Source organism: Dendrobium catenatum, unplaced genomic scaffold (genome assembly GCF_001605985.2).
Source record: "Dendrobium catenatum unplaced genomic scaffold, ASM160598v2 fragScaff_scaffold_716, whole genome shotgun sequence".
Classification (NCBI taxonomy): Eukaryota; Viridiplantae; Streptophyta; class Magnoliopsida; order Asparagales; family Orchidaceae; genus Dendrobium; species Dendrobium catenatum.
The window spans coordinates 13,677,608-13,691,377 of record NW_021319178.1 but is presented as its reverse complement, the minus strand read 5'-3'; the positions used below and the strand labels follow the sequence as shown (position 1 = coordinate 13,691,377).

The window sequence follows — 13,770 nt, the reverse complement described above, 5'->3', positions numbered from 1 at the left end:
TATATATATATATATCAATATTTATGCCAATTATCTATACCAATTGCTTAACTTATAAAACCTTATATATCAATCTATTATATCATCAGTAATGGTAACAGTTATTGCAACTCGGGCTTCCGAGATGAATAAGCAGATATATAAGTGAAAGTAGAGTTATAATAAGCTAAGAGAAAATACGACCATTTAGATATATCAGTGGAATTTGAGGTATAATAAGTCATAAGGAAATTTGGAATTTGTTTTAAACTGATATGTTGAATGTTATTTTTTAATATGTTTTTTTAGATATCATGTTCAAGTAAATGCTTATGTTATTATTTTTTATATGTTCCTACCATTGGCGAATACAGTGTGGGGGCCATAGGGGCAACAACCCCCACTGATTTTGGGAATAATTACATATTAATAGTATTTGTGAACCATTAAATATAAACTAATTACCTTTTTTTTTATTACTTGACTTTTCCTATTCCGCTCATTGCCTTTCCCTATTCAATATAGCCGCACAAGTTGAACGACTCCAAGACGCAAGACACGCTCCTATTTCTCTCAGAGGAATTTGAACCCTGCTACCGCCTGCCCATTCACTGTCACTGAGCCCGAACGCCGCCTGCTATCCTCTGTCACCTCTTCTGAGCCCGAATGGTGATTGTTTCTCCCACTTCGATTTCCTGTTGTTTTACTTTGTTTATTATTTGCTATGTTTGCATACTGCATTAAGGGTTATTTGAGTCATGTAAAATTATGTTTACATGTGCTAATCTGGTTTGGTTTTATTGCTATTTGTTGCACTCTAGGTTCCTTGCCTCTCCCTATTCTGCTTCTTGTTTATCCTATTTGAGTTGTTTCTCTTGTTATCTTTTTCTGAAATTTTTTAAGAGAATTATTTCAATGGGAAGTTATGGGATGATTAATTCTCTAGAAGGATGCTAAGTTAATATTGCATTGTTCTAAAAATGTTATATATATGAAACGTGTTTGAGCCTCTTACAAGCCTACACTATTTTTATGAATCTCATATATAAAATTCAACATTTGATTATGCTTATTCTAATCCCTAGTTCATTACAATGATTTTTTTTTTCTTAATTTTGCTCCCTCTTGTTTCTCTCGTGGATCTCGTGAGATCTATAATTATTTGGTTTTGACGGAATTCATAGATGTAGCTTTTTTTGTTTATGTTAGATTCAGAAACCTAAGGTCCATTATTTTTTTAAATTATGGAGTTCCAATTTTTCTCTCCAAGCTTGATTAATCCTACTTAAAATAGGATATCAAACACCCTCAAATATTTATGTTGTTTCAATTTATTCTTTTGCTATTGATTAATTGCATGCAAATAAGTAAGGTTTATATCTTCTTTTTTAGTTAAATTCTACATAAGAGCATCGGGGCTGTGGATTTCATTTTAATTGAGTACTCTGCAGCCGACAGGTATGACTATTTTCATATGACTATATGAGGCATGACACATGTTAATGTTGTGAAAAATGATTTTTATTATGATAAAATTGATAATATATATTTTTTTTTTCATTTAAATTAGCATTGATAGATATTTCAAAAGAAAAGTTGAAGGAGATGACCAGAAAGTATTATATGAAGAAAACAATTCACAACCAAACATTATCGAGTAGAAATTAATTTTTCGGATATCCCCGTCGATCCACGATTGAGAAAAAAAATTATGGATTATCATCCAAACATGAGGGACAGTGTCATGAGATATTATTTGTTGAAATTAAGGACCCTATCAACAGCGTGATTATGAATTCCCGCGTACTCAATTTGGAGATAGATTTCACAAATTCAATCTTGCATGATTTGATGATCACAAAGCTTGGTTGGAGTATAGTATAACAAAAGATGCAGCGTACTGTTTGTTTTGTTATTTTTATAGACCTCAAATTGAAGAATAAGCTAGCGGTGACAGTTTCGACACAAAGGTTCAGAAATTGAAAAAAAAAAGGGAAAGATTTTAGGTTTGCTTTTTAAATACCTTATGAATAAAATCACAAAGATTATCGTACACGATTAAATGCAAGTGACGATTATGTCCGTTTTCTTTTACACCATGGACTAGCATTCTATGGGCATGATGAATCAGGTGAATCATAGAATTAAGAAAATATTGATTATGAAAGAAAACTCTTTAGCTTATAATGTATATTGTTTTGCACACCAACTTCAACTAGCATTGATTGTAGAAGCAAAAAATCATGTCTAAGTTGCTTCGTTCTTTAATATTGTGACATGTTTGTTAAATATTATTGGTAATTCATGCAAAAAAAATAGATATATTGAGAGGAAAATATTATGATAAAATTGTTGCGCAATTGGAAAGTTGAGATGTTACTAAAGGTCGAGGTTTAAATCAAGAAATCACTCTTCAAAGACAAGGAGACACTCTTTGAAGTTTCAACTATAATTCAATTATCAATATAATTCTTTTGTTCGAGTCCATTATAGAGGTTCTTGACATAGTGACTCACGAGGGATTTAGTAGTGATAAAAGATGTGAAGCATATTTTGTACTTGAATATGTACAAAGTTTTGATTTTATTTTTAATTTACATATTATGAAGATTATTTTAGGAGTTACTAATGAGTTATCACAAGTACTGCAAAGAAAGGATCAATATATTATAAATGCCATGACTTTGATAAAAGTTTCTAAACAAAGATTTCAAAACATGAGAAATGATGGGTGAGAAAATTTGTTTAAAGAATTAGGTTATTTTGTGAGAAGAATAACATAAATATTTCAAACATAATTGATACATTTGTGCTGCGAGAAAGATTAAAGTGTCGTACTGAAAGTATAATAAATAGGCATCATTATCAAACTGAGTTATTTTACACTATTATAGATTTGCAACTTCAAGAGCTCAACAACATGTTTGATAAATTAATACAAAATTACTTATGTGCGTGGCATATTTGAATCCATATCAGTCATTTTCAGATTTTGATAAAGAACGATTGCTTCGTCTTGTAAAATTTTATTCGTCAGAATTTTTTGAGCTGGATCTAATCATACTAGACAATCAAATAGAAAATTTTATTGTTGATATGAGATCGAATGATGCATTCATGAAAGGGTATGACCCCTCTTGATAAGGGAACTTATAGTTATAGATGTGTTCCTTATATATTGGTGTTTTTTTTACAATCATGTTATTAAATGCATGTTGGTTTAAAAAGATATGTTATTTAAATTGATGTATATTATTCTTTTGAGAGTATGAATACAATTAAATAATGATGAAAATGTTTATGATTACTATTATCTGATCATATGGAATGCGCTATATTATGAATATTAAAAAAATAAAACAAAAAAATATTCCAATTAGGTATTAGGAATTGGATCACCTATCATGGCCTCAATATGATGTGACCTGATTCTATATAGTAGATTGTAATGGGTTGAGTTGCAACATAAGATCTCTTAACAATGTCGATGTATACCATCATATATATAGTTGATGCATGTTGTTAATCCAAATGATCACACTTGCAATCAATACAAACATCATTGCTCATTATTTTTGTCACTCTTCATCACCAACAATGCTAACACATGTCATCTCCTATAAGGTTTATGCACACAATCAATCCAAATGCCTAAACCTACTTACTTAATCACCAATAATATCAGTGTATGCCATCACCTATAATGTCGAAGCATACCATTGACAAATAATCCAATGTCTATTGTCTTCCTGGCATGTTGCCGACAAGTATATCAATGAATACTATTAATACAAACTCTGAAGCTCAATGTTAGCACCATGATTTCATAGGATTTTTTTTTTTTGGGTATGTATTATCCTCTTATCAAAGGAGAACAATGAAATATGCAACAAACAACATTTAGAAGATAACTCTAATACCTCAACATTTCATATGAATCATTTTAATCAAAATTGGTCATATAATTTTCTCCCTTTTCAATTTTTCACATAAACAGTCTGATGAATTTCTCTCAATTTAGCTCATTTGTGTTTGTGCATGGGCTTCATATGAATCTAAGATAATAAATTCTATTTTTCTCTAATAAAATTTTCATCACACAATAAATATATAAATATATAATAAGAAAATAGGCAACATATATATATAAACCCTCTTTGTTCTTCACTTTTTTTTTTTTTGGGAAATTTTGGGGCCAAAGCCCATGTATTAAAAATCAAAACCAGTTACATGTAAACATGTAAATCTATAGAAAATGAAAAAGAACAAGAGCAAACAATACAAAAAACCTCCCTGAAACAAGGATCAAAAGGAGAAAGAAAACAAGGGTAATATAAGGGACCGGGACTCAAGCAGGAGGAGAGCACCCAAAATCATAAAAATTGATCATTGGCTGGAATAATAGAGACGTCATAGGTTGCCAGAGTGACAGCAAAACAGATAACCAGAACCCAAAAAAGGCACAGGGTCATCTAATAGGACCAATCAAGAGAGAGAGAGAGAGAGAGAGAGAGAGAGAGAGAGAGAGAGAGAGAGAGAGAGAGAAAATCGCAGCCATGGGAAGCTCCCCGGTCATCATCGTCCAAATATTAACAGCAAACGAAAACCACCAAAGCCGCAACTTGTAATCAGGAAAGCACATAAAATTTCTCTTTAAGTTTATTAACATTTTTCCAGCATTTTGTTTTCCCTCTGATAGACATTTTAATAGCATCAATCACTGAAATCGGGGCAGTCCAAGAATTAGAGAAACACCTGTTGTTTATTTCCCTCCAAAGAAAATAAATAGTGCACGCAATGACAAAAAACAAAAAATTTTCTCCATCTTGTTGTAATCGGGAATAAAATCTAGATGATCATAGGCTTGAATGAGATTTGGCCTCAGAAGGAAACCATCAAAACCACATAGTGAATCAAAATTCGGGTGCATCCGTACAACCTGGTCAGGTCTGAACTTTGGGGCACCAGAAACGGCACGTCTTAACTGCCTAAATCGGCATAGAGGAAAGAGACCGGGTAGTCTTCTCCAGGCGCTCGACGAGAGAAAGCATCGTCGGCTTTCGCCCTTTCACCTTAATCGGATGATCTAAGCGTTGAACAGTCAGTAGATCGCTCAGTTTTTAGCTGGAGTTTGGCGAGTATTGATCGCTCTCATCGGTGCGCATTCACGCAAATCTGTTTTCTATTTTTCTTCACCGTATTCGGCGGAGGTTTTTGCTGCTCTTGATCTATGGAGTACTTCCTTTTTGTAAACTTCAATAGTCCTTATGGGAGAATTTTCACTCTGTGGATTGGCATCGGTTCTCATCGGTTTGCTCGCTCGATTAACTGCTGTATCTTTTTGGGATAAGCATTCGCGGTTTCAATTTATTTGACGATTAATCGTCTATCTCAAGTGTTCTTCGGTTTTTGGGTTATATTTCTCTGATGAATTTAATTGTTTTCTTGCAGGTACTCTTGTTAAGTACAGTCGATCAGGTCTGTCTCTCAGTCATCTTTCCATTGTTTTTTTTTACTTTGTTTATGGAGTTTTAATTATTTTCTATGATCTTTTTGCTGTTTGGTTTGTCCCTAGCATGATTTATTCTGTTTCGATTCATTTTGATTTCTCATCTTCTTTGGATCAGGTCTGCCCCCTAAGTTACGAAATCTCTTTTTTTCGTTCAAGCCTTTGCTTGTCTGCCTCTTAGTGTACCTGGGGGATCTACAAGTAGCAATTTGGCTTTGCATTACCCATTTTCTAGATAGAGACTGCTGACATTAAAATATCTGCTATCGGAATGGCAACAATGGTAACCCGGGGAAGCAGCCCATTGGCATCTTCTATGTCTTTGCGAGAGAAGGGTAACAGGAACAAAAGGAAGTTCAGAGCAGATCCACCTGTAGCTGACTCAAATATTCTAAATCCCCTTTATCATGTGGATTGCACCAACTATGACTTCTTTCCCATGGAGACGATTCCGGGGAATCCCAATGTGGAGCAACATACCAGCTTCTGTGATTCATGCAGGATGTTCTCTTGTGGATCAAAGGAGGAGCTAGGGCTGGAGGCACTACATGAGGTGGATTGGAGCAACCTCATGGTGAACAAACTTGAGGAGATTATCCTGAGCATCTTAAATGAAGTGTTCAATGGAGCTATAAAGAGCATTGCCTCCCATGGGTATACTGAAGAGGTTGCGACTAATGCTGTATTAAGCTATGGGATATTCTATAGAGGCAAATATACAGTTTCTAATATTGTGGATAATGCTTTGTCACTTTTGAGGAGCGGGAGAGAAGTAGACTCTTCACCAAAAGAGAATGTTGCTGAGGATGTACAAAAGCTTGCCAGGAGTGTGCTGGCTGACATGGTTAATGTGCTTAGGGAAGTTAGGCCATTTTTCAGTGTCGGGGATGCAATGTGGTGCTTGCTGATCTGCGACTTGAATGTTTCACATGCCTGTGCTTTTGACTCTGATATTTTGAGTGGTACATGCTATGATGAGAAATCAAGTAGTTCTAATGTCTCCCAGTCAGAGCCGGAGGCGAATTCCAGCATTTCTACTTCTCAGACTATGCCTGAAGTGGAGGTATCAGTTAGCAGGAAGATCTACCATCTCAATGCTTCTAAGAGGGAACCAATCTTGCGAGAGAAGTCATTTCACTTTGAGGATCACCGAGCAAATAGGTCAAAAGCAACTCTAAGGGCAAGCAAGCATGGGGGTATAGGTGGACCACTTATGCATGAGAAAGTCAAATCAATACCTGATTCTTCTTGTGTAAGCTTCAAGTGCAATTCTCCCAAGCCTAATAAAGTAGTAGGATCACATTCATTACAAACGGATGAATCTCTTGGTTTTTCTTTAAGTGATGTATCCTCCAGCAGTCCTTCTGCAAGCATGAAAGAAAGTAGTAGCATGGAACCTTTAACAACAACGAACACAGACCTGTCTTTGTCATTGCTACCTTCCACTAGTAGTAGTACTGGTTATGGGCCTTATGGCATCAAACCAGATACACATAGCAGTTGTGTGGGGATGGGGTCTGATAAAATAAATGGTAATTGGATCCCTCATGACATGAAGGATGAGCTTCTTCTCAAGTTAATCCCACGTGTGAGAGAATTGGAGGCCCAAAAACAAGAGTGGACAGAGTGGGCACAGCATAAGATCATGCAGGCTACCCATAGGCTGAGCAAAGACAAGCCTGATCTCCAAACTTTGAGGCAGGAAAAGGAAGAGGTGGCTCGCCTAAAGAAAGAGAAGCAAACTTTAGAAGAAAACACTAAGAAGAAGCTTATAGAGATGGAGAATGCCCTGTCCAAAGCTAGCAACCAGATAGAAGAGGCCGATGTTACCACACGAAGGCTTGATAATGAGAATTTAAAACTGAGAAAGGAGATGGAAGCTGCAAAATTGCGGGCTGAAGAATCAGCAGCAAGTTGTCAAGAAGTCTCTAAGAGAGAGATGAAAATTCTTAAGAAATTTCAATCATTGGATAGAGATAGATCATTGTTGCAAGATGAGCTTATGAGCGAGAAGCGGAAGTTGTTGCAGCTACAACAACAATTCAAGTTTACTAGAGAGCATCATGATCTCATGCAGGTAATGTTTATTCGGTGTTGTTTTTAACTTATTTTCTTTTGGGAATGTCTTAATATGCCCAATAATTGCTGATATCAGAGAACTATGACTGTTGTTTCATTTTTTTTTTTTTGAGAGAGAAATATATCCGAAACTTTGTTTCATAGAAAAGTACCATTGATATTATAGAAATAGGGTTTGAAAATCTTGCTCAAGAGTTACAAAACTTTTGAACAAGGATTTGGTTGATTGTTCCTCTTTCTAGGGCATTACTTGTCTCCTGCGATATCCAAGTGCATGCAATTGGTTGACGACAAAGTTTCACGACATAGTTTTTGCCTCCATCCTGAATTATTTGTTCAAGATTAGTGATGTTACGTGTTAGATTATTTAGGTTTGAGTATGTCATTCATATTATACATTCTAAACATAAAAGGACATTGTAAAGCACATCACCAGCTATGAACATGCTAGAACTTTGTTTGAATCATCTTAAAACTTTGTTTGAATACAGTTCACTCAAGGTTTGAATAAAGTTTGAAGAAGTTTCAAATGACTTAAATAAGGTTTGAATATGGTTAGAATAAGGTTTGGATATGGTTCGAGCAAGATTCAAACGACATATGAGCATGGTTAGAATTATGTTCGACCAAAGTTCAAACATGATTATAATAATGTTCGAATAAAATTCAAGGTAAGGTTTAAACATGTTGGAATAAGGTCCGAATATTGTTTGAGCAATATTTGAAGTTATGATTGAACATGATTTGACCATGATTCAAATATGTTCAAGCAATGTTGCACTAAGTTTCTAGCAAGTTTTGAACAATACTCAATCAAGGATTGAGCATGATTCAAATAAAGTTTGAACATGATTCAAATAATGTTTGACTATTATTTAAGTCATGTTCGAGCTTGAAAGCATTGTTCGATCATTGGTTGTACATGGTTCGAGCATGGATCGAATGTGATTTGATATTGGTTTGATTAATCGTTTTGTTTTTCCCTTGCTAGCTTTTATGTAGTTGACTCATTTGAGTTAACTTGTTATGTATTCAAATTTTCTATAATTGTACTTTAGATGGCATAATATTGCTTGGATCACATATAGAGTTGTTGGTGTGATGGAGAAAATCATTAGTAAATTTTTTTTAATACTCTTAAACTCTAATTCTCTGGGACTTTAATTCATCAACTGTTATTGAGGGTGATTGATGATGATGAGAATGTGATGGGGACATCGACAGGAGATTTCGGCGCGTTTATCAGAGACGACACCAGAGATCGATGGCCATGATGGAGAGCCTTTACTATTGATGCCTACTTTGTATTAGCATTTCATGTATTATGTATTTCTTTTCAGTTTTTTTCACTTTTGCCCTTATGGGTAGTTGATTGCTTTTGTAGCCCAAGGGGGCATATTAGTCTTTTGTATTAGTTGTCATGTAGAGCCTATATATATGGCTCTTGTATCTTGTATAAGGATTATTGATTATTGAAATGAAATTCTTCTCTTTGTATTCTCTTTGCGAGTTCATGTTTTCTTGATCTCTTGGTGAGTTCAATTCTCTTAGATCTCTGTGTGAGTTCTATTGGAGGAGTCGTGAGGCTTGTAATCTCTATTCTTCCACCTTCTCCACAATACAAACAACAATCCAACTCAAGCACTAGAGAGCCCGATCCCCTCTGTTGCCGCCGCCCTTGGAGCCCCAACCCGCCGGCCACCCTAGCTCCACCGGCCGGCCACCTTGCCGCTTGCCTCTTCCCCCCATCCTCCCGCCACCCCTCTCTCCCCTAGCCTTTTTTGAATTTTGAATTTCAAAATTCAAATTCTTTCCAAATTAGGAAAGCCCAATTTAGGAAAGTTTTAAATTTTTTTAAATTCAATTTTTAATTCAAATTGAATTGGATTCATTAGAATTTCTTTCCTAGTCATCATCCCAATTTAGAAACCCCCTCCTCATTCTCCAAACCTCTCCCCACCTCCTTGATGCTGGCAGCCCCTAGGATGGGTCCCCATTGATTGCTTAATTAATTCCCTCTTCTATGTTTGAAATCCAAATTGATTTCAAAATATTTTTTCCTCTAAACTTTTAAAATTGAAATTTATTTCAGTTTTATTCCTAAACCACTCATCCCTCTCTCTCTCCATACCGCCGGCTCCCTATTGGGCTCCCTCCCATTACTCCCCCATTAAGGTATTAATTGCAATCAATTTTGGGGTTCAAATTTCAAATTACTTCTCTCATAAATTCCTAAAATCTGAGAATAATTTCAGATTTAGATCTAAACCTAGCTCCTCCCCTCCTCCTCTCCAAACCGGCCCCCTCTTTTCTCTTGGGTTTTCTTTGTGACCTCTCATCTACAAGCCCATGTTGCTTGGCGGATCCCGCCATTGATCACATACTCGAATACGACATCTACGGAGCCATCCACGTCCTTCAATCTCCTTTCTTCGACGTTGGATTTGGCTTTGACGACACCATCGAAGATTATTTGAATCGAATCCTTCCCACCCTTGTGGACGCCGTCGACGACCAATTTTCAGACTACGAGTGGATCATCCACGGTCATCCTTCCGCGCCACCTCCACCTCCGAGGACCTTTCCAACAACGACTTTCCTCAGCTCCTCCCTCGTCGTGGCGACCTCATTTCTAGCGTGGACGATCTTCCTCCGCTCAACCTAGATTCGTAGGAAAGCGAGAAAGGTCTCAAGGTGAACAACTCGTTATTAATATTTGGATTCAAGTTATAAGCTTTTAACATTACTTTTCCCTTTGTATTTGATTAAATTGTTTTGGTTAATTTCCATGTAATTCTTTGCCTAAGCAAGTGGAACACGGAGATTTCTTGTAACCAACTTTGAATGGATGCATGATTTTATAAAGGTTAAACTAATAGTAAATTCTCTTTTTAATCTTGTGTAACTCCAAGCTTGCATCACATCAGAATGAGATGCTCCATTGTGTTCAAAAATGGATATAAAAACACAAAATTTTGAGTTGTAGAATTTATTCTAATAAATGAGTTGGAATTTGGAGAATTATCATATGGGGAGGAATTTGAGGCGATGAACTTAAATAGTAGAATACTAGATAATTCCTTACATGGAAATAAAAACTCCATAAATGTAGACTTGGAGAAAACCTATGATGCACAAACACGGACACGGCCACACATATACGACAAGACATGTGGCGAGGTTGAAGATGAATCCTTTTTTGGATATCCATGGGGTATTACATCATAAGAGAGGACACTGAGTGGGTTAAAGAAATATATGATGCATTATGGGGCCTCTATAATAAAGAAGAATGTCCTAGTTCAATACATTGTAATTGGATATGAAATATTAATATAGTATGGAGCGTGTAAAGCCATCCTAAAATTGGCAAGGCAGAGTATTGATTTTCTTGGAGAGGGGGCACTATGAATGTTGAGCTGGAAGAGTAGCAAGATATTTACGGGTAAGTATTTTGCACTATTGCTTTTGAATGAAGATGCAAGTGTTATGCAAAGTATTTTATTCTATTTTTCAATTTATCTGGTGGATAATTATTATAAATAAGCTCACAAGTCTTTTTAACTTGTTCTTTGTAGGCGACTGTTCACCCTATGTTGGCGATGAGGAGGGTTTTTATGAGGTTAATGTGTGTACTCCTCTCAGGCTATCCCAAATAAAGTTATGAAGAAAGTTACCTTTGCACGTTTTGAATTAAAAATAAGAGATGGGTCTTAAAAACAGCCAGGTGCAAGTTAGACTATGCCCTCCTCCAAAGGGCAATATAGTTTTTTCTTATTTTACAGGAGTTGAAGAGAAACCAATTTAGGTTAGAAAATAATCTATTAAGATTAGAGTAGAAATTAGAAGCTCTGATCAATCTTGTTCAAAGTTTTGTTTATAGGAAGGAGGAGAAGAAGGATAGCGATGAGATACTTTCCATTGACTTGGTCATTTATTTAGTTGAGGTCGGGGTGAAGAAGATGGAGTAGGTGGTAGAGGAGGAAGTTGGGGTAATATGGGATGTTGACCAAATCCTTCTTATTTTATTTACATATAAAGAGATCAAGAAGGCATGAGATATTAGCTTATCTCTTGCTATTATACATAAGAGTGACACACATTTATTATATTATAGAAAAAAGGAGTAAAAAACTCATGGATCCATGAACCATTGATCATCTCCTCCTGATCACAACAACAACAACAATGACAACATCAAGCCTTTGTCCCACTACGTGGGGTCGGCTACATGAATTCTTTTTCTCCATTGTGTTATGTTAAAAGTCAAATTCTCGTTTAAATCTAATACAGAAAGATCATTTCTAATATTTTCTAACCAAGTCTTTTTAGGTCAACCTCTATCTTTCTTAACATAAGTCAAATCTAATAACTCTATTTTTGATCATCTCCTCCCGATTGATAAAGAGAAATTCAAGTATTTGATGTCATGGTTGGTTGATAATTCCAAATATATGTAGATAAGAGTGGGTAGTGGAAGCATATCGTGGTTTCAATAGTTGAGTACTTTCATAATAGTATGATGAGAAATTTTAGTTGAATGCATTTCATTTTTTTTAAAGGGCATATGAAAATTTTATGTTATTTAATAAGAAAGCGAACATGATACTATGTAAATTACTATGGATCATGCATCATCATGTTAGGTAAGTTGTTTGATCAGCAGATAAATGATCTTTATGTACAACTAGAAAAAGAGGAAGGACTCTTTTAAGTTGCCTAAAGAAACTGTAATGTATGCCATTATAGACGCGCGATAATTCTATTAAATTATGGGTTCATGCATAACTCATAATTTTTCAATGATTTGGAATTGAACACATTTGATGATATTTGAGATCTCATTGTCTATACAAATAATGGCATTTCCGCACTGCAGTGCAGACCTTGTAAGGAACAATTAGTTCTTTTTGCAATTGGTTACCAAAATTATTTGAGAATCATGGTTATTAAAAAATCGGTAGGAACTTCTCTCCTCTGAAGCTCCTCAGATTTTGAGGGCCAACACAGATGAATTTCTCAGTAAGCCATTTGAAAATTTAACAAAAAATTTTGTAAAGCATTGTCACATATAATTTGCTGAGTGTATTATGTTGCATTCTCAATTGAGACTGTGGAGTATATGCGATACAACATATAATCTACTTTATTGCAAAGAAAAATTATGTGAAAGTTATACTTAATTGTATACAATTCTACAGAGATTATCTGTGTAGTTTCTCAATAAGGTAGACTTATAGGTCTATTAAAAATGATTGAATTATTATGTAAACATTATTATATCTATTAATTTGCATGTTACCCTATTGTAAAAATATGTTCTTTGATTGATTATTTCCATTCAGATTTGTTATGTTATAGTTCATGAATTGAACTTTGATGTGTTATTATAATTGTTATACCTTAATCTTTTTTTTTTTTTTTTTTTTGACATGCCTTGAGGGAACCTTCATGCTAATATCTTATTTAAGAAAATAGATGAGCATCTTATCACTTATAAAAATGGATATAGTAAAACACAGATTGATTATTTTCTTATAAGAAAATTAGATCGTTTAGATTGCAAAGATTGTAAAGTTATTCCGTGTGAAAATTTATGTACCCAATATCGATTATTACTTTATTAGTTTTGGATTTTAAGATAAAGGGTCAAAAAAAGAAAAAAGAAAGTAAAATGATTTTCTAGGATTAAATGGGGGCATTTAAAGAATATTAACAAAATATTTTTTAGATTAAGATTTTAGATCTTAAGATTCTGTCTGTGCATGAGGATGCCAATATTATGTGGGAAAAAGTGACTTGTGATATAAAGAATATTGCAAAAGATGTGCATGGAATTTCGAAGAGAAAAACTCATAATAGTAAAAATAGTTTGCGGTGGAATCCAAATGTGCAAGAAAAGATAAAAAATAAGAAAATTTGTTATAAAAATTGTTTTAGATGTAAAAATTTTGATAATTGAGAAATCTATAAACAGGCTCGTAAGGATTCTAAGAAAGCTATTTGCGATGCAAAGAGCTTAGTTTTTAATGATTTATATAATAGATTAGATACTAAGGAGGGAGAAAGATATATGTATAAGTTTGTCAAACAAAGAGATAGGAGTAGTAAGGATTTAGTTCAAGTGAAGTGTATTAAAGATGAAGATCAAAAAGTAATTTTCTTAGAAGATGATATTCAACAAAGGTGGATGAGGTATTTTG

General features: G+C 34.6%; 1 protein-coding gene across 4 annotated transcripts in view; it reads left to right on the top strand.

The window, feature by feature from the left end:
• Positions 1-4,975: 4,975 nt before the first annotated feature.
• LOC110100803 (putative E3 ubiquitin-protein ligase RF298) overlaps positions 4,976-13,770 on the top strand; it is a 29,387-nt gene continuing 20,592 nt past the window's right edge. The window contains exons 1-4 of one of the 4 annotated variants that reach the window (XM_028696105.1): positions 4,978-5,136; positions 5,431-5,457; positions 5,607-7,565; positions 8,792-9,046. In XM_028696105.1, coding sequence (XP_028551938.1) covers positions 5,760-7,565; positions 8,792-8,878 — 1,893 coding nt within the window. In that variant the 5' untranslated portion in view covers positions 4,978-5,136; positions 5,431-5,457; positions 5,607-5,759 and the 3' untranslated portion in view covers positions 8,879-9,046. Of the gene's footprint in view, positions 5,339-5,430; positions 5,458-5,606; positions 7,566-8,791; positions 9,047-13,770 lie in introns of those variants that run through there. The other 3 variants (XM_020828473.2, XM_020828474.2, XM_020828472.2) reach the window with 3 other exon arrangements.